Source organism: Egretta garzetta, unplaced genomic scaffold (genome assembly GCF_000687185.1).
Source record: "Egretta garzetta isolate BGI_Z169 unplaced genomic scaffold, ASM68718v1 scaffold148, whole genome shotgun sequence".
Lineage (NCBI taxonomy): Eukaryota > Metazoa > Chordata > Aves > Pelecaniformes > Ardeidae > Egretta > Egretta garzetta.
The window spans coordinates 4,149,956-4,173,020 of NW_009260669.1; the positions used below are offsets into that span (position 1 = coordinate 4,149,956).

General features: G+C 42.7%; 1 protein-coding gene across 1 annotated transcript in view; it reads right to left on the reverse strand.

Moving 5' to 3' along the window:
• Positions 1 to 320: 320 nt before the first annotated feature.
• The window catches only part of ELAPOR2 (endosome-lysosome associated apoptosis and autophagy regulator family member 2), a 51,095-nt gene continuing 28,350 nt past the window's right edge, over positions 321 to 23,065 (reverse strand). The window contains exons 8-21 of the mRNA XM_009645665.2: positions 22,608 to 22,788; positions 21,723 to 21,851; positions 20,634 to 20,724; positions 19,396 to 19,498; positions 18,064 to 18,201; positions 17,515 to 17,778; positions 16,429 to 16,602; positions 14,785 to 14,974; positions 10,194 to 10,290; positions 8,799 to 8,900; positions 6,405 to 6,531; positions 5,465 to 5,643; positions 2,853 to 3,018; positions 321 to 380 (exon numbers count right to left, since the gene is read on the reverse strand). Of these exons, the coding sequence (XP_009643960.1) occupies positions 321 to 380; positions 2,853 to 3,018; positions 5,465 to 5,643; positions 6,405 to 6,531; positions 8,799 to 8,900; positions 10,194 to 10,290; positions 14,785 to 14,974; positions 16,429 to 16,602; positions 17,515 to 17,778; positions 18,064 to 18,201; positions 19,396 to 19,498; positions 20,634 to 20,724; positions 21,723 to 21,851; positions 22,608 to 22,788 (2,001 nt within the window). The remainder of the gene's footprint in view (positions 381 to 2,852; positions 3,019 to 5,464; positions 5,644 to 6,404; positions 6,532 to 8,798; positions 8,901 to 10,193; positions 10,291 to 14,784; positions 14,975 to 16,428; positions 16,603 to 17,514; positions 17,779 to 18,063; positions 18,202 to 19,395; positions 19,499 to 20,633; positions 20,725 to 21,722; positions 21,852 to 22,607; positions 22,789 to 23,065) is intronic.

The following is a 23,065-nucleotide window of genomic DNA, read 5'->3' on the forward strand; positions in this document are numbered from 1 at the left end:
ACCTATAAATCATATGGCATGCCTGAGCGATGTCCAGGTCAATGCAAAAAATTCATGTTATTTGCAGTATGTATATCTCTTCCTGAGTTGAATTTCATTCCCGGTATGGAATCCAAGCGCCTGCTTTCTTTTTTTGGCAAGGTACTCAATCACACGGTAAGGCAATCCAATTTTCTGGTTTGCTTTCTGTCTTCTTTTCTCCTAAATGGCCAAGCATTTCTCACCAAGATCACCACTACAATGTGTGCCAGAATATGTTTAAAATATGGTCCTGTAAAAATAGAAATTAGGTTTGTTTCTTTGAAGGCAGCATTAATTCTTCATATATTCTGGGACCTTGAGGATTTCAGCTGAACAGATTCAAAATGATCTTCCTTTTCCTGCAACAGAAAAGACAGGTTCCTATCAACTGGGATTCCTCAAATTCAGTCCAACAGTTACTACAGTCACTTCTTCTCTTAATATCTCCAGAGCAGCCTTTGCCAAAGACTTCACTTTATTTCTACCACAGTCATTAGGTGCACAGTTTTACCCTTTATTATTTAATAACACGACTAATTCTATAAAAATTTGCAAAATCAATAAAGTTATGCAATAGATATTGTTCATGATACTTACTTTAGAGGGTACAGGGACAGTTTGCATTTCATACTCATAGAATAGGATAGGTACTCAGAGCTGGTGAATTGTGAAGTAACCATATCTATGGTTATTATTACTTATTAATGTGTTTCCTACAACAAATAAAACATTTGGAGCAAAGTCTGTGAATGTGAACACCGCTGCCTCACTCCTGGATTCCCATCCCAACTCCTCCTCTGGGAGACCCACAGGACAAAAAGAGTCTACAAATCCTCTGCCATCTTAAAAATCAGGGCTAGAAGGTTGAGTTTTCTTTCTGGTTTTTAGGCCGGATGACAGCCTAGGCCATCTGGCCAGCAGGCATCAGGGTGAGAAGTGTGGACGTACGCGTTTTACTGCGTGTGTGAACAACCCAATGGTCCACGCACAAGCAATGAATGAAGGAGCCCTAATAAAAGTACGTAGTAGAAAATGCTGGTTCTTGCTTCATGTACCTACCTTTTATACTTGTTGATGCACGCAAACAGTTTGGAAACTATGTTAAACTAACCTCGTGATCTGGTCTTTAAAGCCATCTCCCTCAGATCAGGACAGCCTAGTGCAGACGTGAGAACGAGCCGGGGAGAAAATTGCCCTGTGCTAGCCTACTGCAGAGTGTGCACTTCTTGTTCTGCAGGACCTGGCATTGGTACGCTGGAGACAACAGCTGGAACTAGAACAGCCTCCAATCTGAAGCAGTTCCATAGTTCTATAACTTCTATACTCTCATTAAAAATAACAGCACCTTCTTTCTGTATTACAGGTCTAGCCCTGAATTCCTTGGGTACTCAAAACCACTAATAGCTTCACGAGATGTTTTGCTTCATAGAAATGCCATTGCCTGAAGCTTGAACATATAGTTAGGATACTTGAGATTTTTCTTTATTCCCCAGTTTACATTTCTCCTCTTTTTCTCCCCTGTTTTCCTCCATACATTTTTTCCGAATCTTACATGCATATGCAGCAGGAGATGAATTTCCTCATCTTTTGCATAAATGAAAACCGATGCCTATAACATTTGTTTTGGAGAAATATATATTAAATTCCAGCTATCTGCAGGGATACAGGACACAGATTTCAGTAAGCTAATGAGGTACTGGAAGCTGAGTTTGCCAGCTATGATTATCTAGCAGGAAAAAAAGAACCAGCTTAGAAACATCTGACAGGCTTGTTTAAAAGGGAGAGAATACTCAGGGAGCCTGCTACAATGGATATAGGGACTTTAAAAAACTCTTTTTGAGTCCAAATAGGCATTCAAGTGGTCTGAATACTAAAGTACTAAAGCTCACTTTAAAGAGGAAAAAAACCCACTTCTCCCATGCTCTCGTCTCTCTACTTCTAATCAGGAAGGAACCAGTGGTTGGTGCTGCAAATGGAGCCAGCAAAGCTTTTACAGTTACCAGGCGTACAGCAGAACATGACCCTCACCAGCAGCACTGGTCATTACGCTCAGCCACAGCCAGCCAAGCCATTTCACGGGCAAAAAAATATCATTAGTATTTCAAAGTCAATCCCTATAGGACTTAAAATGGAATCAACGTCCATTTTTGCAACACCCCCACAAAATTTGATGGGATTTGATTTTATTTACATTTTTAATATTCTTAATATTGAATTAAGAATGAATATTGAATTTTTGCCCCTTTCCACAAGGAACAATATTGATTCTGCAAGACAAATAGTCAGGCTGGGGTCAAGGGGAAGTTCTGCATATTAGCTATGTAATGGTAACATCTCCTAGGAGGGCGATCTGGGGAGCAGGTAGTGTGGAAAGAGGACAGCAGTCTAATAGAAAAAGTAAAAGAACAAAGAGAAGAAAAAAATAAGGGACAAAAAAAGAGGCACACAGGTTTTAATTACATTGCACTTAATCACAGATAGGAAAAAATGAATACATTAAAAAAATCTTAACATTCAACATTCTGAAATATTATTTGGATGAGAAACAAGAGAGGGACTTTAAAAAAAAAAACTATTGTAATCTTTTAAGAAACCTTCTTATTTTGGAACAACCTTCTTCAGCAAAACTGTCTGAAAAGGAAAATGTCATCCAATGACATTTCTTATCATTATCCATACGTAGATTTCAGCAGATCAGCTATGGATGGGGTGACGCATGCATGGGATGCTGCACAAAGCACCGTGCAAATTAGCATCACAGCCTCATCACGTCCAGTATTAAATAACGGTGATAATTATTTTTAGTATTAACAGTAGTAATTACTACTCACCTTCGTTGCCAAGGACTTGAGCTTCCCCAGCAGTGACTGCTTATTTGAATATACTATTTCTTCTTCATTATCTTCTCCTTCCATTATAGCACAGCTGTCAGCAGCTGGCAGCTCACACTCTTTTGAGTTTGCTGTCATCACTAATTTGGAATATTTATACTCCAGCCTGCAGATATAAAGCCAGACAGGCAGAGATGTTTTTACAAATGTCCCATATTCAAGGTTTTTGTAATTTAAATTATCTGCAGTCCTTCCACATAGTCACTTATGAGGTATTGACTGGAAATCAGATATTTTTCAATCATTAAAAACATGTAATCAGAATAGTATTAACAATACATCGACCTCCTGCTCTCCAGATTAGACTTCTATCCTTTATGAAAGAGCTATGTTTTCCCAAAGGACCACAAGTAGGTCGAGAGGATTCCTGCATGAAGAAGTGCGACCTGTGTGCTGGCTGGGGCAACAGGAGGTCTGACTTCTGCCTGTATCACGTCCAAGGGGGCTACGGGACAGAGAAGAGATGTGTAACAGTGTGTAGCAGGAGGCAGCAAGAGGTGGGGACCATGATACTGGAGACTGTGTTTGGTGAGGCTGTGTGTGCTATAGGGCGATGAAATCCCATGTAGGTGGAATCACATTTTTAATGTTTATGGCATGAGATTTGGGAAGCAGAGGACAATGGGGATGGGGAACAGTCAGTATGTTCAGTCTGAAAAGCAGGGATCTTATGGGTATGTACCAGACATTCCCTGCCAAAATAGACCTAAGCAATATACGGTCAAGAACCTTGATATCTGAAAAGTCATGGCAGTCAGGTGAAGTCCCTGGTGACTGGAAAAGGGGAAATATTGCACCCATTTTTAAAAAGGGTAGAAAGGAGGACCCTGGGAACTACCGACCTGTCAGCCTCACCTCTGTGCCTGGGAAGATCATGGAACAGATCCTCCTGAAAGCTATGCTGAGGCACATGGAGGACAAGGAGGTGATTCAAGACAGCCAGCATGGTTTCACCAAGGGCAAATACTGCCTGACCGACCTAGTGGCCTTCTATAATGGAGTGACTACATCAGTGGGCAAGGGAAGGGCTACGGATGTTGCCTATCTGGACTTCTGTAAGGTCTTTGACATGGTTCCCCATGATATCCTTCTCTCTAAATTGAAGAGATATGGATTTGATTGGTGGACTGTTTGATGGATGAGGAATTGGTTGGATGGTCGCATCCAGAGGGTACTGGTCAACGGCTCGATGTCCAGATAGAGATGAGTGGTGTCCCTCAGGGGTCCATATTGGGACCAGTACTGTTTAATATCTTCAATAGTAACATTGCCAGTGGGATTGAGTGCAACCTCAGCAAGTCTGCAGACAACACCAAGCTGAGTGGTGCGGTTGACACGCCTGAGGGACAGGATGTCATCCAGAAGGACCTGGACAAGCTGGAGAGGTGAGCCTGTGTGAACCTCATGAGGTTCAACAAGGCCAAGTGCAAGGTCCTGCACCTAGGTCGGGGCAGCCCCCAGCATCAATACAGGCTGGGGGAAGAAAGGATTGAGAGCAGCCCTGCTGAGAAGGACTTGGGGGTACTAGTGGACAAAAAGCTGGACATGAGCCAACAATGTGCACTTGCAGCCCAGAAAGCCAACTGTACCCTGGGCTGCATTGAAAGAAGCGTGGCCAGCAGGTTGAGGGAGGGGATTCTGTCTGTCCCTCTATCCCGCTGTGGTGAGACCTCACCTGGAGTACTGCATCCAGCCCTGGGGCCCTCAACACAGGAAAGACATGGACCTGTTGGAGCAGGTCCAGAGGAAGCCACAAAGATAGTCAGAGGGCTGGGACATCTCTCCAATGAGGACAGGCTGAGAGTTGGGGTTGCTAAGCCTGGAGAAGAGAAGGCTGCAGGGAGACCTGATTGTGGCCTTTCAGTACTTAAAGGGGGCTTATAAGAAAGACGGAGAGATACTTTTTAGCAGGGCCCGTTGCGAAAGGACAAGGGGTAATGGCTTTAAACTAAAACAGGGTAGATTTAGACTGGATATAAGGAAGAAATTCTTTACAATGAGGGTGGTGAAACACTGGAACGGGTTTCCCAGAGAGGTGGTAGATGCCTGATCCCTGGAAACATTCAGGGTCAGGATGGACAGGGCTTTGAGCAACCTGATCTAGTTGAAGATGTCTCTGCTCATTGCAGAGGGGTTGGACTAGATGACCTTTAAACACCCCTTCCGACCCAAACTATTCTATGATTCTATGATTATTTTAACAAAGCTGAAAGGGACTACTTAGACTAAAGAGATATCCTGTTGGTCTTCAGACTTTGAGAAAGCGGTGTTGTTTCAGGACCTAAGGTCAACTTCAAACTCTTGGGGGTTAAAAAGGCAGTTCCTGTTGTGAAATTATGCCATAAAAATCACTGTGCATTTCCTGTACTTTCTTCACTAGCATTTTCAATAGCAACTGTTGGCAGAAGAAACCTCAAGTTGGTGGATTAATGAACTGATCCAACATGGTATTTCTCATCAACATTGCCATAAGGTCAGACCCATGAAAGGCTTTCTGTTCACTACATCAAGGTCTTAGCATACTTTATATGAACACAATTTGCAGTACTTACTTCTGGTTCTTCTTCCAAAAATAGCAGGTCAAGGCTATGAGCAGAACGGCTGTGAAAGCACCAACACCAGCTCCAACTTTTAGCCAAAAGTCCACTGTTTCACAAGTGCTGGTCCTTTTTTCCGGCAAGGGAACCCCTTTAATGCAATGCTTTGGCTCATTCCATACATACAAGGTTTCCTTTCACATGGAAAATAGAAAACACCAAGAAGTGAGCTGCTTATAGGAAATGAGAGAACTATTTAGAGTTGAAGAAAAGAAGCTGTTTTGAGGTAGACAGGTTGGACAACTTTTCAGTGAAAGCAAACCAAACGTGTACTTCAGGTTTTCAGACTCAGGTTGAATTATATTGTCTACTCATATGTCCCCTTGATTGCACTTGCAGGTTCAGATGTGGCAAAAGGATTTCTACTTCTGAATTGTTCTTCACTTGGCACAATAAGGGTTGGACAGTGATTGTGAATGTGTTGTGCCTGAATTGGAGCTGTCGATCAACAGGGCAGTTCTGAACCTGTGAAAGGACTTCCTAATATTTGACTAGAGAAGGCAGCAGCAAAAAAATTGCAAGGAAGGAAGGATGAATCCTTTCCTAGCCTGCCCCTGATGTTTGTGGCTATTAAAGGACTGAAGTCCTTTGGGCACTCCATCTTCCACAAATAACTTGCCTGCATCTATGAATGCATACAGAGTTCATGTTCCTACCCACACAGCTGGTGAGCACAAGCCAGCTCTCCTCCAGGAACTAGGCTGCCATTGGCACAAATATCCCTGAGTCTCAACACAGCACCTCACCAATAAGACTTGCACCCAGCCAGCTCAGAGCATGGACTGAGATTTCCCAGGTCTACCTGCATTTACATATCGACTTGCACACCAAATTTCAGCTGAGTCCAAGTTATACCCAAATGAGCCCATCTGACTTGGAGACATGGGTCCTGTACCTGAAATCCTTTTTTGCAGGCTCCCTCAATCTCGTGGTAGTCTTGCTCCGTGCAGAGAGGGCAAGCTTCTGCACTTTCCCATACGAAGTAGAAAGTGCATCCATCACAGGTGCCCGCCGGGCATGAGCTAAGAGGAGAGCAAAGCTTAGTTATCACTTATGAAACACTCTGGGGTTTGCATCCTCACTCCGCATTCTGCTGCTGAAGATTGGTAATGGTAAGTACAACAAATGCGTAAACATCCATCAAGTCAGCAGATGGAAAAATCTGGGGGAAGAATTTTTCCCAGTTTGTAAAATGCTTTCACAAGTGAAAACAGATGTTGGGCTGTCAAAGGTCTAAAATAACAGTTCAGTTCCTGGCCGTGAGTGCTACTCACGCACCTACGATGAAGAGAAGAGAATGAAGCAAGCCTTGGAGACCAGCAGAACTACTCCAGCGTTTCACCAGCACGGGCTAGCCCAGCATACACCTCTATTGCTGTTCTCCTGCACTGGGTGGCTGTTCCACATGAGTGCTGCTATCTGGTTCCTGCTGTTGTTCTAATGATGTCTGGGTGATTTTATCCATATGGAATGGACTTGTCCTGTCATGGTTAATTACTAGAAGGATGTTCACCAGTTAATGAAGAGATAACAGCTTCTCTTAGTCTAAGAAAGACTAATGACCTTATTTTGTATTCAGCCTGCAGAAGAAAGTTGTACTGGCGATGGCAGGACATTCATGCAGCTTTTGTTACTGACAATTACATCAGGTCTAACAGCAGCAGTGGCCAAAAGTCCACGAAAGAAGCTAGATCATGTAAATGTAAAATATATCCATACAGAAAAATGGATTTAAAGAGTTTTTTTCTAGATCATCTGGAAATCTGTTATCCTGATCTGAAGGACTGAAAAATTCACAGCCCTAAAAGCCCATTCTGACTTATACTGATTTGAGTAACTGTCAACTGTCCTCTCTGGATTATAGAACATTTTTTCAAAGTGCAATGGCAAGAGCATTGACAGACCTTTCTCCTCAACCTTTTTCATATCATACTCCAACTTCATATAATACTAAACACCATGTCTGGAGGATCAAGGAGTTATACGCAGTATTATTTGACATGTATCAGATACCTCACTGTTTGAAAACAGCTGTCTGACTGCTGGGCTCATCAAAGGGGGGTAGGAAGAAGTCAACAAGAACTGAGATAAGTTACGCCATGTCAGCTGTGTGCTGCTTCTGCCCATGCTCACACCTTTAAAAGCAAGGTAGGTTACTCCTCCCCCACGACTGGTGAGTTCTCACAGCTCACATGCTTAACCTACAACATTAGGACACCTGAAGGATTTTCACACAGCAGCTGATAGATGGTAGATTGTTGCCCAGTGTAATTTGTAGTATATCAGGTCCCTAAGAAACATCTCCAAAAGCATTCAAACACCAATCACTCATCTATCACCTGTAGATGACTCTCTGCCTTCATTCAGGTGAGCATCATTCACCTGTCCCAACAGGGACAGGGATCAAAGAGGATCCCACACTTTTTACGCCGTTAGCTTCTGGGAATGGGACTTAGCTTCTGGGAAGGAGGATCAGTGAGGGGGTAATCAGCAGATTTACAGTAATGTCCAGACTGAGGTGGGCCTTGACGATCAAAGAAGAGGGTTATCAGAGTTGACAAAAACTTCCAAAAAATTACAGGGTGTTGCTGAAGAGTAATAGAATTAATTATTTTATTGTTTTTTCTCTGCAAGTTTTCAGGTGCAGGAATAAACAGTACTTCAGAAACAAGAAGGTTTTTCAAGTTACTTGAATCAGAGTGAAAGGAAAAAAAGGTCAGGCAAATTAAACACAACTGGTACAAGAGGTCCAGGACAGAAATTGGAGTGATGAGACACATAAATAAATACATCTAGAACTTGAACTAGACAGAGTCAGGGCTCACATAAGCATTGCAATAGAAGATTTCATCATTCCTAGGACAGGTTGCTCTTTTTCAAAAAAATCACTTTGTTCACAGCCACTGCTGTAGATCAAGGAAGAAAAACTACCTCTCAAAGCCCGGACTGGGCAGTTTTAATCAGGAGGCCAAAAACCAAAACAAGGATCTGAAATAAAGAAGTGGAGACAAGAAAACATCACTACATTTGCTTTTGGCTTTAAGCTTGGAACAACGTGCCTGAGCTCTAACCTCTCTCACCACATAGCCTAAATACACAGCAGCTGGTCTGCTGGGAGGAGACGGACACACAGGTCCTTCACCTAGGAGAAATGAGAGAGACCTCCTGGGTGGCTGATGAGGGAGACGGCACTCCTCATTGCTGTTGAATAAAGTTACTAATGAGTTTTGTAAAGTTGCCTGAGGAGGAAAGGCTCCTAGGCACTACTAGGATACAAATACTTAAATACCTGGGCACAGAAAGCTCTCCTTGGTCTGGTTTGTTGGGGTTGCATCTCATCGCCACAACAGTTGCACGGCCGTTTTCACAGGAGGTTGTCACTGTTGAAGACCTAATGTCAAACAAGAGGAGAAATGTAATAGCCTTCTACTACAGTAAATACATGTTGCTCTTTCATAGGTCTCTGTCCACTCATGCAACTGCAGTACTAAAGAAATACTTTTCACCACAGCGCTTTTGCCTTTGTCAACTGGAAGAAAAAAAAGGAGCAACAGAAGCAGGGTAGGTTTCACCACTTCATTTAAATCTCAAAGTGCTCTGGGATGCCACTCAGGGAACTACTCTGTTTTTCTAGCTAGTTTGAATTCTGCCAAATCAAAGAATAAACCTGCCCACTAAACAGAATAGAACAATTAAATAAGAGAATCGCAGGTGCTGTGGTTGGTGTGCTACTCTGCTGGAGAGTTTATGGTGGCTGCCTCCTCGCCTAGTAATCTGAGAACCACGCTGTCCTGAAATAGCACAAGGCAAAGGGGATTCAAAAAACGGACCTTATTCCAATCATAGAATCACAGAATTGTTTAGGTTGGAAAAGACCTGTAAGATCAAGTCCAACTGTTATACATGACAGACAACAACAACATGATAGACATGGTAATCCAAGTTCATAATACACTCAAGTAGGGTTGCTGGTGTGGGGTTCAGTTTGCAGAATCAGACGTAATTTAAGTATTCACATATGCATAAAGTGCTGATATCCAAAGTGCTATAGCCAATTAAGATCTATCACTAAAGTCAACACAATCCAGAGAGCCAATCAGTACAACAAATACAGGTCTTAAGATAAACTGAATAGCCCCACAGGCTTTGGAGTCCAAGCTTAGAAACTCGGTTCACATGAAGGCACCAGAATGTAGACATCTTAAATGAGGTGATCTTTGAGCTCATTCTTAACCAAGCTGAGGTATTTTTTATGGAGGAAAGTGAAGAATAGGAAAAGCACACTAGTAACTGTGCATGTTGGAACAATAAATTTTAACCTCAATTAGTTCATTTTTGTAACATCAAAGTAAATACACATGAATGTGAAAGAAAATACGCAATGGGAAGTGGATATATCGAAGCCATATGTGAGAAATGATGGAAACAAACAAGACACTGGCAGTGGCACCTGGACGAATAAAAGCTCTGGTATCACTCTCTACAGATCAAGTGTAATTTAGATTTCAGTAAACAGCATTTGCTGATTTCATAAGATGTTGTTCAACAGGCCAATCAATACCAGCCAGATACTGATTAAAGTGATAAAGATTAAAGGCAGATTAAAGATCTGCCCTCACAGTTTTTGTTTCCTTTCAACAAATAAAGAAATTTGATGTACCAATAAATTGTATATTTTACCTACTTGTAAAAGAAATGCACATCAGGTATTTTGCTTGGAGAGGGAGGAAATGTATCTGTCTTGATGCTGATATTTTCCAGTGTTGTTTCAACAGTAGCTCCTAAAATTAAAAAAAAAATAAAAATAAAAAAATAAAAAGAAGAGAGAAGCTAGGAATGGATTTCTGAGGGGTTCACATACAACATTTTCTCAATATGAAATGTATGGGTCTCACTTAATAGCATTTAAGGGCATTACTATACACTATACGGTTTCTTCTAAGTAAACTTTGTGGATTTGTATGTAGCTCATAACAGTCTGATTTCCTCACATAGACATAAAACACCCCAAAATTAATAAAACTACACCAGTATAAATTACTCTTTTATATGACTTTAAAGCAATCACGGGATATTACAGAATCATAAAATAATTTAGGTTGGGAAAGGACTGCTGAAGAAATCTGATCCAATGAACTGCTCAAAGCATATGCCTTGAATGTATAACCCTAACACATCGTAACCACCTAACACCCTGAGCAATCTGCAGTACTGTGGGAGAAACCTGAAAGATGCAATGACAAGGTTCAGAAGGATTATGGAGTTGGAGGCAAGCCTTGACGGCTGTCGTGGTTTAACCCCAGCTGGCAACTCAGCACCACTCAGCCACTTGCTCACTCCCCCACAGTGGGATGGGGGAGAGAATCGGAAGGGGAAAAGTGAGGAAACTCATGGGTTGAGATAAAGACTATTTGATAGGGAAAGCAAAAGCCACACAAACAAGCAAACAAAGAAAGGAATTCATTCCCTGCTTCCCATGGGCAGGCGGGTGCTCAGCCATCCCCAGGACAGCAGGGCTCCATCATGCGTAACGGTGACTTGAGAAGACAAACGCCATCACTCCCAACTTCCCCCCCCTTCCTTCTTCTTCCCTCAGCTTTATATGCTGAGCATGACGTCATGTGGTATGGAATAGCCCTTTGGCCAGTTGGGGTCAGCTGTCCTGGCTGTGCCCCCTCCCAGCTTCTTGTGCCCCTGGCAGAGCTGAGAGCTGAGAAGTCCTTGGCCAGTCTAAGCGCTACCCAGCAACAACTAAAACCACCAGTGTTTTACCAACATTCTTCTAATACCAAATCCAAAACACAGCGCTATGCCAGCTACTAGGGAGAAAATTAACTCTATCCCAGCTGAAACCAGGACAATGGCACATTTTGGAACAAATGACAGGCTGGTGTGTAGAACAACACAGGTTACACAGGTTACACAGGTCTGCGTGGATTTTGGAGAAGAGCTGAAAAAGAGGAAAATTAAAGTAACCAAAGATCTGAGAGATTCTTCCAACCCCACGAACCAAGGAAGACAGAAAATACTGGTGCTGCATTACAACATTTCAGAAGAGGGAGCTGTACAAATAGGACAGGCTGCATCCTTCCAGTGAGGTAAAAAAATTGCTAGAACAACAAGAAAAAGTGGTAGCAGCCAGAAACTGGTGGGAAGATGGGAAAGACTGAAGAAAAAATTTCCACTTGTTTTTGCAACAGTTGAGACAGCCTAGCTGAATTCTTAAGACTCTGACTTGACTTCGACTTGTCTTCGACTTGCCTGGCATTACATTTGGGAGGATGATTCACACATCCATGTCTGATTATAACCCTTGTAGGTAAATATAGTAGATAACAAAGGTGACTACCTGGTGTAGGACAAGTCAGAGCCTGGGACTCTGAAAGCACATGGATCAATGGGCTCAGTAACATTGCTCAAGAGGGCCTTCAGGTGAGGGATAGCTACAGAGCATCATGTCAACAGAGAGAAGAAAATGATCTGTGCTGCAGCAACCATCAGGAGCATGTGCAGAAGAATTTCAGGTTATTGTGCAGGGACCTCTGCCCTGAGAACATATGCTGACATCAGCAAGGATGATTACTTCCTCTCATCAAAGACATTGCATCGAACACAGGGTAACTTAAATTTGGATTGCAACATGATGGACAGAGATCAGTTACTCGCTAGACTGGAGATGATAGCTCCTAGGGACCTTATTACATTCAACAGAGGCAATGAGAGAATATTCCCATCCAATATGCAGGACTGTAGAGATGGCATCTCAGAGTTTCTCAAAAATAAGAACACTAGAAGCAAAATCAAGTGTGAAAAAAAAATGTCATTCTTCAGAGGTTATTAATTATATGGCTAAAAAGCCACAAGGACTCTCTCAAGAATGACAATGGCTTTGACTAAGAGTCCACCTTGGATCAGAACAGCAGTAAAAAAGCAATTCAAATAAAAACATTGTCACAAGCTTAATGGAGGGGGAATAGAGAATCAAACAAAATAAAAAGTTAGGAGTTACAGAAAAATTATAACGGATGCTAAAGACTTCAGGGAAAAGCGTGTGTTTGGCAGCATTAGACAAACTATAAGTTTGGAGATTTTTTTAGAAGTACTAGAAATAAAAGTACATCCTGTGGATAGGAAAGGCAAACTTCAAGCATTTTATAATATAGCAATTGTTATAAATAAAAAGCAGCAGATGAGCTTGATATCTGTTCTATATTAGGAAAAAATCAGGACTATCTCCTTGCTTTCCAAGACAGTGACCAAACACCTCATTCCTTCAGTGGCAGGAGGGGATATTGGCATCTACTTGGCATGCACACTTTTAAACTAGCAAACCCATATCTAAGAGTAACCTTTAATAGAGCTTTTAATGATAGCAAAATGTCAGAAGCCTGATGGGGAGGGGATATAGTGAGCCAAATTACTACGATGTGGCTAACACAATGAGGCAAAATAACAGGAACAGTAAGCAGAAAATGGGTTTCAGTTAGCAGATAGATACAAAATGAGTGACAGTCAACAGGAATCTATGGAGAACAGCTCTTGTTGAACAAATATGATTTCATTCCCTGAGTGCTGATGAATTTGGTTGCTAAAGAAAATTATGTAAATTTATCAAGTATTTCACTAATTACCCCATGAGATTCTAATTAAAAAGTTAGCAGTGTAATATCAATTAAGTGCACACTCTGGATTAAAAATTATTTAACCAACTAATTATAAAATTATCTGGCTATGGGAAATTGTCATCAAATGTGGAATGTCTCAAGGCTTCTCTAGGCATTGATACTGGAGTCCCAAAATGCAAGATTACCATCAGGGATCTGCAAGTAACTATACAATCACTGTTGGTAAAGGGTGTAGATGAGACGAAGATTAAGCGGAACAAGAATAAAACACAGAGCAACTTAGTTCACGTGGTAAGATGGTCCCAATCAAACTAAACCTATTTTAGTGCAGACAAGTGCAGCAAGGGATGGAGGCCAGTCCTGAGGAAGAGAGATTTTCCCTTGGGAACTGTAACTCTGAAAAAGATCTAGAGTGGACATCAGTTCCAAGAAGCCATCATGAAATCCCATGAGTCTGGAGAAAGAAGGACTTGGGGATTCCATCCTTGCATGTAAATGCAATTATGTAAGTGATTTTTATTGCTGTTATAGTGAATTAAATACTAGAACACTATTCCATTCTGATGGATGCTTTAAGAAAATATAATAACAAGTTACAGAGGCTGCAGAAAGACCCTCAAAAATTATTCCGATGCCTGAGAGAAATACATGATAGCAAGACACTTAGAAGAACTTGGTCTACTTAGTTTATCAGCAGAGCAGACTGGGGAGGGTGTGGTGATTCCAGTACACAAAATATTTCTCCAAGGAGAAAAATGTGGGTGTGAAATGGAGAAAGAATAACAAGAAGCAAGAGCTGAAAACTGAAACCAGGCAAATTCAAACAGGAAAAAGCCTGCTTTGAAACAAAATACAGAGATGGTGTTTGACCAGTGGAAAAAATACCAATGACTGTGGCAAAGCTTTTATTTCTGGCAGTCTTAAAAGTCCAGGTTGAATGCTCTTCCAAAGACGTGCTTTTGTCAAACATGAGTTTCTGGGCTCAGAGCCGGGGAGAAAGTACAAACACTCAGTGCCTGTAATGGATAGGTGAGCAGACTAAATTACTTCATTGTCTAATCTGGCCTCAGACTCTGGGAACTTGTGAGCTGGAGCAATGCAAGACTTAACGATGTGCACGGCCCCATGCTGCCCTAAGCCTCCTCCTTCCCCGCCTAATTATGTCCCAGCACCAGGTTCTTCTTCTGAAATTGCCCAAGTGGGGACTTGGCATGGACAGAAATACTTGGACTAATGTGACTACTACAGTGATTGGTCTTGCCCTGCGTGAGGCGGGTAGGAAACATGAAAGAAAACCAATGCTTTTTAATTACATTCTCCACATTTTTGTGCTGAAATCCTATGCACCTTGGGACCCCCTAGACCAAACACAGGGAAGAGTGAGTAATATGGGCATGGAAAACAAATAATAGGGGAGCCCTTACTCTTCTCTTCCAGCCACCAGCTCTACTGAAACAGCAGCAAAAAGCAATGGCATCCGTCCACGTCTGCTTCACAGCTCAGGAACAAAGCAGGGCTGAATCTTGGGCTGCCGCTTTGCTTTTCTCCCAAGGTAATGCAGCACTGCTGAGCTGAGAAGGTTTTACTGTGCAGCCCTAAATACATGAGAGTACGTCCATGATAACAATACGCAGAAGGCAAACCATGTACCTAAGAACCTGTCGGCAAGGCTGTTGGACTGCAGAGCCAGGGCTGTTCGGAAACCCTTGCTGTCTGACGGGATGATCGTGGACTGACAGACAAAAGCTCCCACGAAGTTGGAAAAATCTTCTGATTCTGCAACCATGTCCTTCAGAGTAACATCCGTGATGTTGTCAGTGCAAATAGCCATCTTCTTCCCCTGTGGACAACCAGAAAAAAATGGGGAAGCTGTTGGTTGTTGGTAGGACATGAAAAAGTTTGGGAAAGGAGAGACTACAAACTTCCTGACTGGATGAGTTTCATTCCTGCACCTAAGAAACACCATGATGTTTCTATCGTGAGAGGGACAAATTGCAACAACAAACTGTGCCATTGTGAAAACTCTGATTAAAGCCTTGTAGAGACCCAGAACCACAACGTCACCTCCGATATGTGTCTTATCAGAAACCTGTGCTACGGAGCACTCTTCTTTGTTTATCTTGACAGCCCAGTGTTTAGTTGCAGAGCATAATAAAATGCCTCACAAAGGAAAACCATATTTCCCTTGCCTTTAATAATATACTGTAGAATACCTCTTTATTTGGGATTTAATCCAGATAAAATCTTTTCAAAACACAAATACATGAAATCCCTAAACGGATATATAGCCTTCAAGGCTGCATTAACGTCACATGTCAAGACCAGTCCTACAATCTCAAAGCAACAGCAATGAAAGACAAATCACCAGACTCAGTTTTCCTGACAAAATGCCTAGTACTTGGGACCTAATCATATGGTTGGTAGTCCTGTAGTACCATCATAGTGGTTTGGGAAAATGAAGACCACAGGGGAGTAAGCATAGCTGTACCATTGTGGATCTAGTTGTCAGCAGCTCTAATCCAGCTGGTACTTAAACACACATTTAAGCCTAAAAGTATGCAAAACACCATAAAGAAATATGACTACTCATTTACCTCAACTCATGCAAACCCTTTGGTCCATGGGAAAGAGACTTCAGAACTTTGCAGGGCTGAACATCAATGTAAACTACATGCATTGGCTTCCATGGCACAATACACATCACTGGTACCACTTGAAACGTCGATTTATGTATGTGACAACATGGTCTGGTACAGTCCAAGCCCCAGACATAAAAATCTTGACTCTGGGGCAGAGGCTGTTTGCACTCGTGAATTAAATGCATTTTTCCACTACTTTAAAAGGGTGCAACCACCTCGGCCACTGGCAGAGAGCAGGGTGACCAGGGGCTCTGCTGACAGCAACATCTCCAGCCAAGTCACAAGGGAAACATACGGAAAGAAGTTGGCAACTGAGACTCAGACTCTTCACTTGAGATCCTTGGTGGCAGCACAAAAAGGTCAGGGTTATGACCCAAGTGACTTGAAGGCAGAAGAACTAAGAAAAGGTAGGGATGTGATAGGGTTTTTCTTCTGAGCGTTCCTTACACCTAAAACACTGTCATCTCTGCCCTAGAAAATCACTTGGCTGCTCAGAAGTCCTCTTGCACTGCTGAGCAAGATCCAGAGGAAAGTGTTTGCATGGTGTTGGTGGCTGTAGGGGAATCCTCATTCTGTCTCAGCATGATCCCACAGAGCATCAACATGGGCAGCAAATTGGTTAATCCCCTCAACCCTCAACACCAGCTGAGCTCACCTCATTCCCACACAGGCTGATGTTAAAGAAGTGGAAGAACTTGGTCCCTCGGGAGGTGAAGCTGGGTCCACTCATCAGCGAGCCCACCTGGCTGAGGTTGCTAAAATCGTAATTCAGGCTCTGGTTATCCTTGATGTATGACACGAGGCAGTCACTGAAGCAGGCAGAGTGGTCCTTCAGAGAAGGAGAGGCACCCATTAAAGAGCAGTTATGGACCAGCAGCAAAACGTTCACCTGGGAGTTAAAGCAAGCAAGTGCAGACAGGACCACCTTCGTTGTTAAGGATGGGGTGGAACTCTGTCCTATGCCTGTAATTCACCTTTCCCTTGGGAGAATTCCCATTCGTGTTGCAGTCCCTGCAATCACATATCAGGACTTTAACGTTCCCTAAGCCTGGTATTTCTGCTGTCTGCTGCATTAGCCAAGAAAATGAAAAGTTTCTTGCTTTGTTTTGTTGTAGGTACTTTTAGGATCCCAGTGTCCCAGCCTAAAGCCCTGTAGATAGACCAAAATATGGCCTCAGTTTCACTTGCATTGTGGAAAGGAAACACAAGAACGAGCTCAAAAACCAGGGACAGGATACAAACCCAGCTGGAGAAAGGCAAAATATGAACAAATTGGAGCAGTTCTTCAAGTCCCTGTGCACCTCCTTGCCAAAGGATGCTGTACGTGATAAATGTTTATCTAGGCTTAACGGCAATTTCATATAAGAGGAATTTGTTAAAGGTTTCTGAAGGCACAGAAACATCATCCAGCTGTGGAAGTTCCTCAGTTTAAAACAGCAGGAGTCTGGGACAATTTTAGGTGGTAGTAACGTACATGCTTGCCCTGTTCTTACACTGTCCTCAGTACAGCTTCTTGAAATCACCCTTTTTTTGAGCCAGTGTGGACAATTTTATCTTCTTATTGAGTATTTGCAAACAGAAATTAGACTAGGGACATATTGGGAAGGGTGGGATCATTGGTTATAATTATACCCCAATGCTCACAAGATACCTGTAGGAGCACACTAAAACTGGCCCTTTGAGTGCTTATATCCCAATAAACCCTGTCTGCCCATTGCTCAGAGACACTTGGTTTCAGTACCTTGGTGCTCTTGCTGCCAGGCCCACATGGGATGCAGGCCTCCCTACCATAGACCTGGTGGATGGACAGGAAGGTGTTGGCCGGACACTCCTTGCACTGGTTGGTCTCCTTCTCGATGTAGTGTCCCGCTGGGCAGGGCACGCAGGATGAGCCAGACTGCTCGGAGCCCAGCGCACAGGCCCGGCAAGAAGAGGCGACTCCATCCACTGCATTGGTCACCGTGATGGAGTAGATCTTTGCCATGTCATTGATGAACTGTCTGCTCTGGAACAACAGCCGAGGAAACCACCCTGGTGCCATTGTGCCATTGCACGGGGACACTAATCACAGCGCTGCGCACCAGGGCACTGATTCGGGGAGCGACTTATGCACGCCGCTGCCTGTCAGCATGGATGGTTTACCCACAGCTGCCACGCAAGCAACGCTATAAGGTGACAGCCCCTCACCCTTTACAAGAAGCCTGTGAGCTTCAATGGAGGGCAAGAGCTCTGGCGGTGAGCGCCCAAGGAAAGCTGTGCTGTAAAGCCCTGTATGTAAAGAAGTACTTACATCTTGGCCCTCGTTTATTCTCTGAAAGGCCCAGGTGAACGTGAAGGAAGCGTTTTTGGAGATGATGTGAGTATAGGATTGTTTCTCTTTACTTCTTTCCCATGATTCCACCACATTGGTATTTTTTCGATTAATGTCCTATAAAATGGGCATAATTTGTTTAAAAAAACAAAAAATGTCAACGCTATTGTTTTATAACACAAAGATTAATATATGTAAAGGACTTTACAATTGCATTTAATGTTTAGTAAATAATGGAGAGGGAACATATTTATTCTGTTTTCCATTGCTGGCAATTTTTTAATTGAGAATGGATGTCTATTCCAAAAGATACTGCAGTTCACACCAGTTAAGTTCTATAGCAGGTTATAAATGTTATGAGGACAGATTCAGCACAGTGGTTCTTTCCTATTTGGAATTCTATTTTTGTATAAAACATGTGGGTACCAGAGGACAGAGAGGGGAAGGCCAAAATTCAAAGAAAAATTGCAGTTTCCGCCATCTTCAGGCACCCACTTTGTTGGTGTCTCTAGTGAACCAGTGACAGTGTCAAAGTTTACACAAGAAAAACCTGTTCAATTTATGTTTGTGTTTCTTATTCTCCATCAGCTGTAAATGTTCCAGTGAAAGATGCTTTTCCTTTAAAAGAGATTCCTTCAAATTATCACTAAAGGCAGATTCCTTTAAATTACCACCTAATTTCCACTTAATTCTCTTTAAATTAAGAGCAAATTCCTTTAAAGTACAACTAAATACAAAAAAGACAGGACCAGCTTCCCTTTGCAATGGCAGGGGCAAGGGACCCCTCGCGGATCCAGTTACCTTCCTCAGCTGATGGACTTTTGATTAGCAGATAAGGAAAGTAAAAAACACAGCCCTTTGCTTTCCCAAACAAATGCCTGCCTGCTGCCCTATGGATTCTCCAGGTCACTGGGAGGATCAAATTTCCAAATTTTCTGTTCCTCATCCCTCTGTCCCACATCTTGACTTTCGACTCTATTAAACTTTTGGAAGCTGACTCACTGCAACAAGAGACATTCAGAATTTTATCAGTTGGTTTAACATGGGAAAATTGGGCTCTTTGGTTTCCAATGATTTCCTTTAAAATAAACAGATAACCAGGAATGGTTCACAACTCATGTGGTGGAGGAATTTTGCTAGGTCATTCATTAAATCCTTCCTGCAAGGGCACCGCAGATATTAAACTAATGTCATACTTAATCTTAGTCATAATAAACCAAGTGCAACTAATCACGCCTATGTAGAGGTATTAAAGTGACATGTGGAGTATCAGGCTCAGTCCTCAGTCACGGAGAGAGAGGTCTCACTTACCACCATAAAGTACAGCACACAATCTGCTGAACAGATGGTCTCAAAAATAAAAGTAATCCGTCCTAGTTCTGACCCAGTTGCTCCTGTCACCGATGTCGGAGGTCTGTTTAACAGAGAAGGAACAAAACATTTACAAGGTGCTCTCCAGACAGGTAGCAGTCAATCCTTCAAATTGCTTTTCGTACAGCGGGGAAACCATCAAAGTCCTGTCACATAAAACCTGCCCTTGCAGAACCGCGGAGGCCAGGTTTGCACAGCAGCTCTGCACTGGGTATTGGGCACAGAAAGATTATTTTTTAAGTGTCTGACTTCTTTATGGTACAGTTCCCTCCTTATAACCAACACCCAAATTTGACAATATTGGTAGGGAGTCTTATCCCTTAAATGCCTCACATGCTTTAAGTGATTTACACTGATTTAATTGCATATACCCTCCACTGGTTGGAAAAGCATTCGGGGGTTTTGTACAAATCAGAAGCATTCAGGGTACTCCCCTGCAAAGTACTAAATAGTAAACTGCGACACGCGAAACGTTTCCACAGTTGTGTCTCTTGCTTCTCTTTTATTTTCATTGCTGCTTGCCCATACAGTAAAAGAATGTAAAATGGTTTGCTCGTTGGGTGTAAGAAGTCACAACCACAGCAAAGGGAGGGTGAGGTTCATTTTGCCATACCTTACTCGTCTTACTAATTGGCACCTGGTCTGAGCTAGGAGTCTAAGCTCACTTTTTTAACAAATAAGTACCTCAAGGAGCTCATTCATCCTGTCTGAGGGTCCGGGAGAGGAGGGATCTCCTGTTCTCCTGCAGTGCCTGCCCCTCTCCACTGGCTGCACAGACTGTGCAGGCTGCTCAGAGCCGCAGTGCAAAGTAAGGTGGGTTTCGGTAAAACACCTCCAGGGCAGGCACCGGTGTACACCCCGTGGCAGATTTAGCTGGTAACTTCAGGATAATTTAGAAATAGAGGGATAGGAATGTTTTTTCTCTGTTTCTAGACAGCCGACGGGCTGGCATCTCAGACTGAAGCAAACGCTGCTGAAAAGCAAGGTCTTACAGAATAGTCTGCTGCAATGGGCTGACTGGGGACAAGGAATAAAATCCAAGTTTCCCCTTGTCTCTCATTCATGACATCATTTCACTTCAGAAAGAAAAACTCTGTCCATTCCAGGGATAATGTGAAATAAGTGTAAGAGTCAGAGATAAATGAGAAATAGATGACCAAAAAAATCCTGTTGCTTACTTAAATCCTGGGATGTGCAGGTTCAGGATAAGATAGTCATTGTCAGAGCCACCTGCCCCACTCTGGATGTGATCACCAGCCACCTCCCAACCTTCAAAGGGCAAAAAAAGTAAAAAAAAAAAAAATTCAAGAAATGGATGGTTTCTGGGTCATATGGCAAAAAGATTTCTATGTTACCACACTTTTTTAAGCAATTCAGTCTGTTAAGATTTTAAACATTTAACATTTTAAAGATGTCCGTTATAAACTATAGAGGAGTATAATAATGCTTTTGAATGAAAAATGTTAGTAATCGTATGAACTGCTGATTTTATAGGTGAATGTCACCTTGAAATCAGCAAAGCAATTGGAATTCCCTGACCTGTGCTATGCAGCTCAAGGGGGATGATCCACCTGATCTCTTCCAGCCTTAAAACAGATGAATCAATGAATCCATGCATTAAACGATAAGCATACACTTCAGCGCCCCTCTGCTCGACATGCGTAATTCAAAGCTTGAGTTACGTTGGCCTGATAGGGCGGAGCAGACTGAGGAAAATCTCTCAGAGAAGGCTGGAGGTGGGAGAAGTCCCGAACAGGACCACTTTCCCCGGTGAGCTGTGACTGCTCTCTGCTGCGCTCTTAGCACACGTGCAGAGAGAAAGCTCATGTGCTCAATGAACAAAGATCACGGACTTCCATGAAGTTTACCAAAAGAATTATGTGTGACCTCAAAGGGCATAGTTATCATAAAACATGAAAGGAGGTAAACTGGAGAGAAGCCAACTAGTAGGGTTTTGGGTTTTTTTTCAGTGGGGATATTCATATGCATCAAAGTCTGGCGGGATAGGCCCTTGGCTGAAGGGACTTCACATAGGCTGCAGCTCCTGCCCTCTTCTGGTATACAAGAGATTTTTTATTTCTTCTTCATGATATTGTGACATTGCTTCCCACAGGAAATTTTAAGCCTGGTGCAATTAAATAAAAGGGGGGAAACTGTGCTGTGACTCACGCAGCAAACAGCATATTCATTTTGATGGGTGCTCCACCGCAACATCCACCAGTGCAGGAGAGAGACAGGCGGGTAACAACACAGGGAGTTTGGCTCACCGTTCATCCCATCGCACTTTGAGTTGCCGACATTAAAGCAAGACGTCTTCATGTTGCCTGGCAGGATGTTCCACCACTTGTACTCAAACCCAAGAGCTGGTTCAGTCCCAGCAGGGCAGGCTTTGCATTCTACAGGGCGAGAGGGCAGGAAAGGAGATCACACAGCCAAAGTGCATCTCAAACAGTGTTTTAAAGAACACAGACATTCATTTTCTACTTTCTGGGGCAAGTAATAAGCAAAGAAAATAATTCATTTCTTTATAATTAAACAGCAAAAGACTTACTGGGACCGGAAGAGTGGAAACGAGACCAGCATTTTATAAATTGCAGATTATAACTTTGTGGTAAGTAATCTGCAACTGATCCCCCAAGCCACGTTTCCTTTTTAATGGCTTCAGCTGAAGGTTTGATCATACTGGTAAACATGAGTTCCCACAAAATTCTGTAGGTGACCACTGGGCCAATACATCTCAGAATCAACAAGCCAGAGTTTAGGCTAAACGATGTTGGCAGGGTACTCCTCTGACAGTGCTTAAAATGAGATTTTCACGGGGGAGAACTCAGCATGGACAGGAGAATGGGTGAGGAGGAATTACTGACTGTAAAAGTTCTGATTCCCTTCTCAGAATCCTTAAAATAACCCTCAGGACGTTTGTATCAGCCAAGAAATGCATCCAGAACACAACAGGTCATCTTAGAGCAGCAATCCCTGATAAGAAAGGATTTCAGAGAGAAAACAGATATCCAACTCCCTCTCTCCAATGGTATTTAATAACTATTTATTCGAAAGGAACTTTGGCTTATGATGATGTGTCATTAAACTAAGTCACATGCAAGCAGACAATTACTTCTGGGGGCACAAGCAATTTTTTTGTGGACTCCTACCCTGTGTCCCATCCGAAAATGTGCCTGGTGGGCAAGGAGTACAGGAAGACGAGGCGTTGTTGTAAAATCCAGGATTGCAAGGTGGACAATCCTTCCTCTCTCCAGAAGGAGGTAGGGTCAGTGCATTGGGGAGATCTTCTCTGCAGATCTTGGGTTCAATCCATTTGTACATTATCTGAGTCTGGAAGGAGAAGACACTGAGCTCACATGGTGGGCTAGGAAGCTTTAGGACTTTGTAAATTAAATTAGGGTATTCCCAGCATTTTAGGCCAAAACCAGACCTTGCACATCCAGGACAATAAAGGCCGGAGAAGGTAAACAGAAGTGACTGGATTCACAGGCAATTCCAAGATTTCAAGCCTTAAGAGCAAAGCAAAAATGTGAAGCTTATAATAATTACTACTTTTCATTCCCATTTATCTAGTGGATTTTCCCATGAAGATGTTTCTGAGGAACGT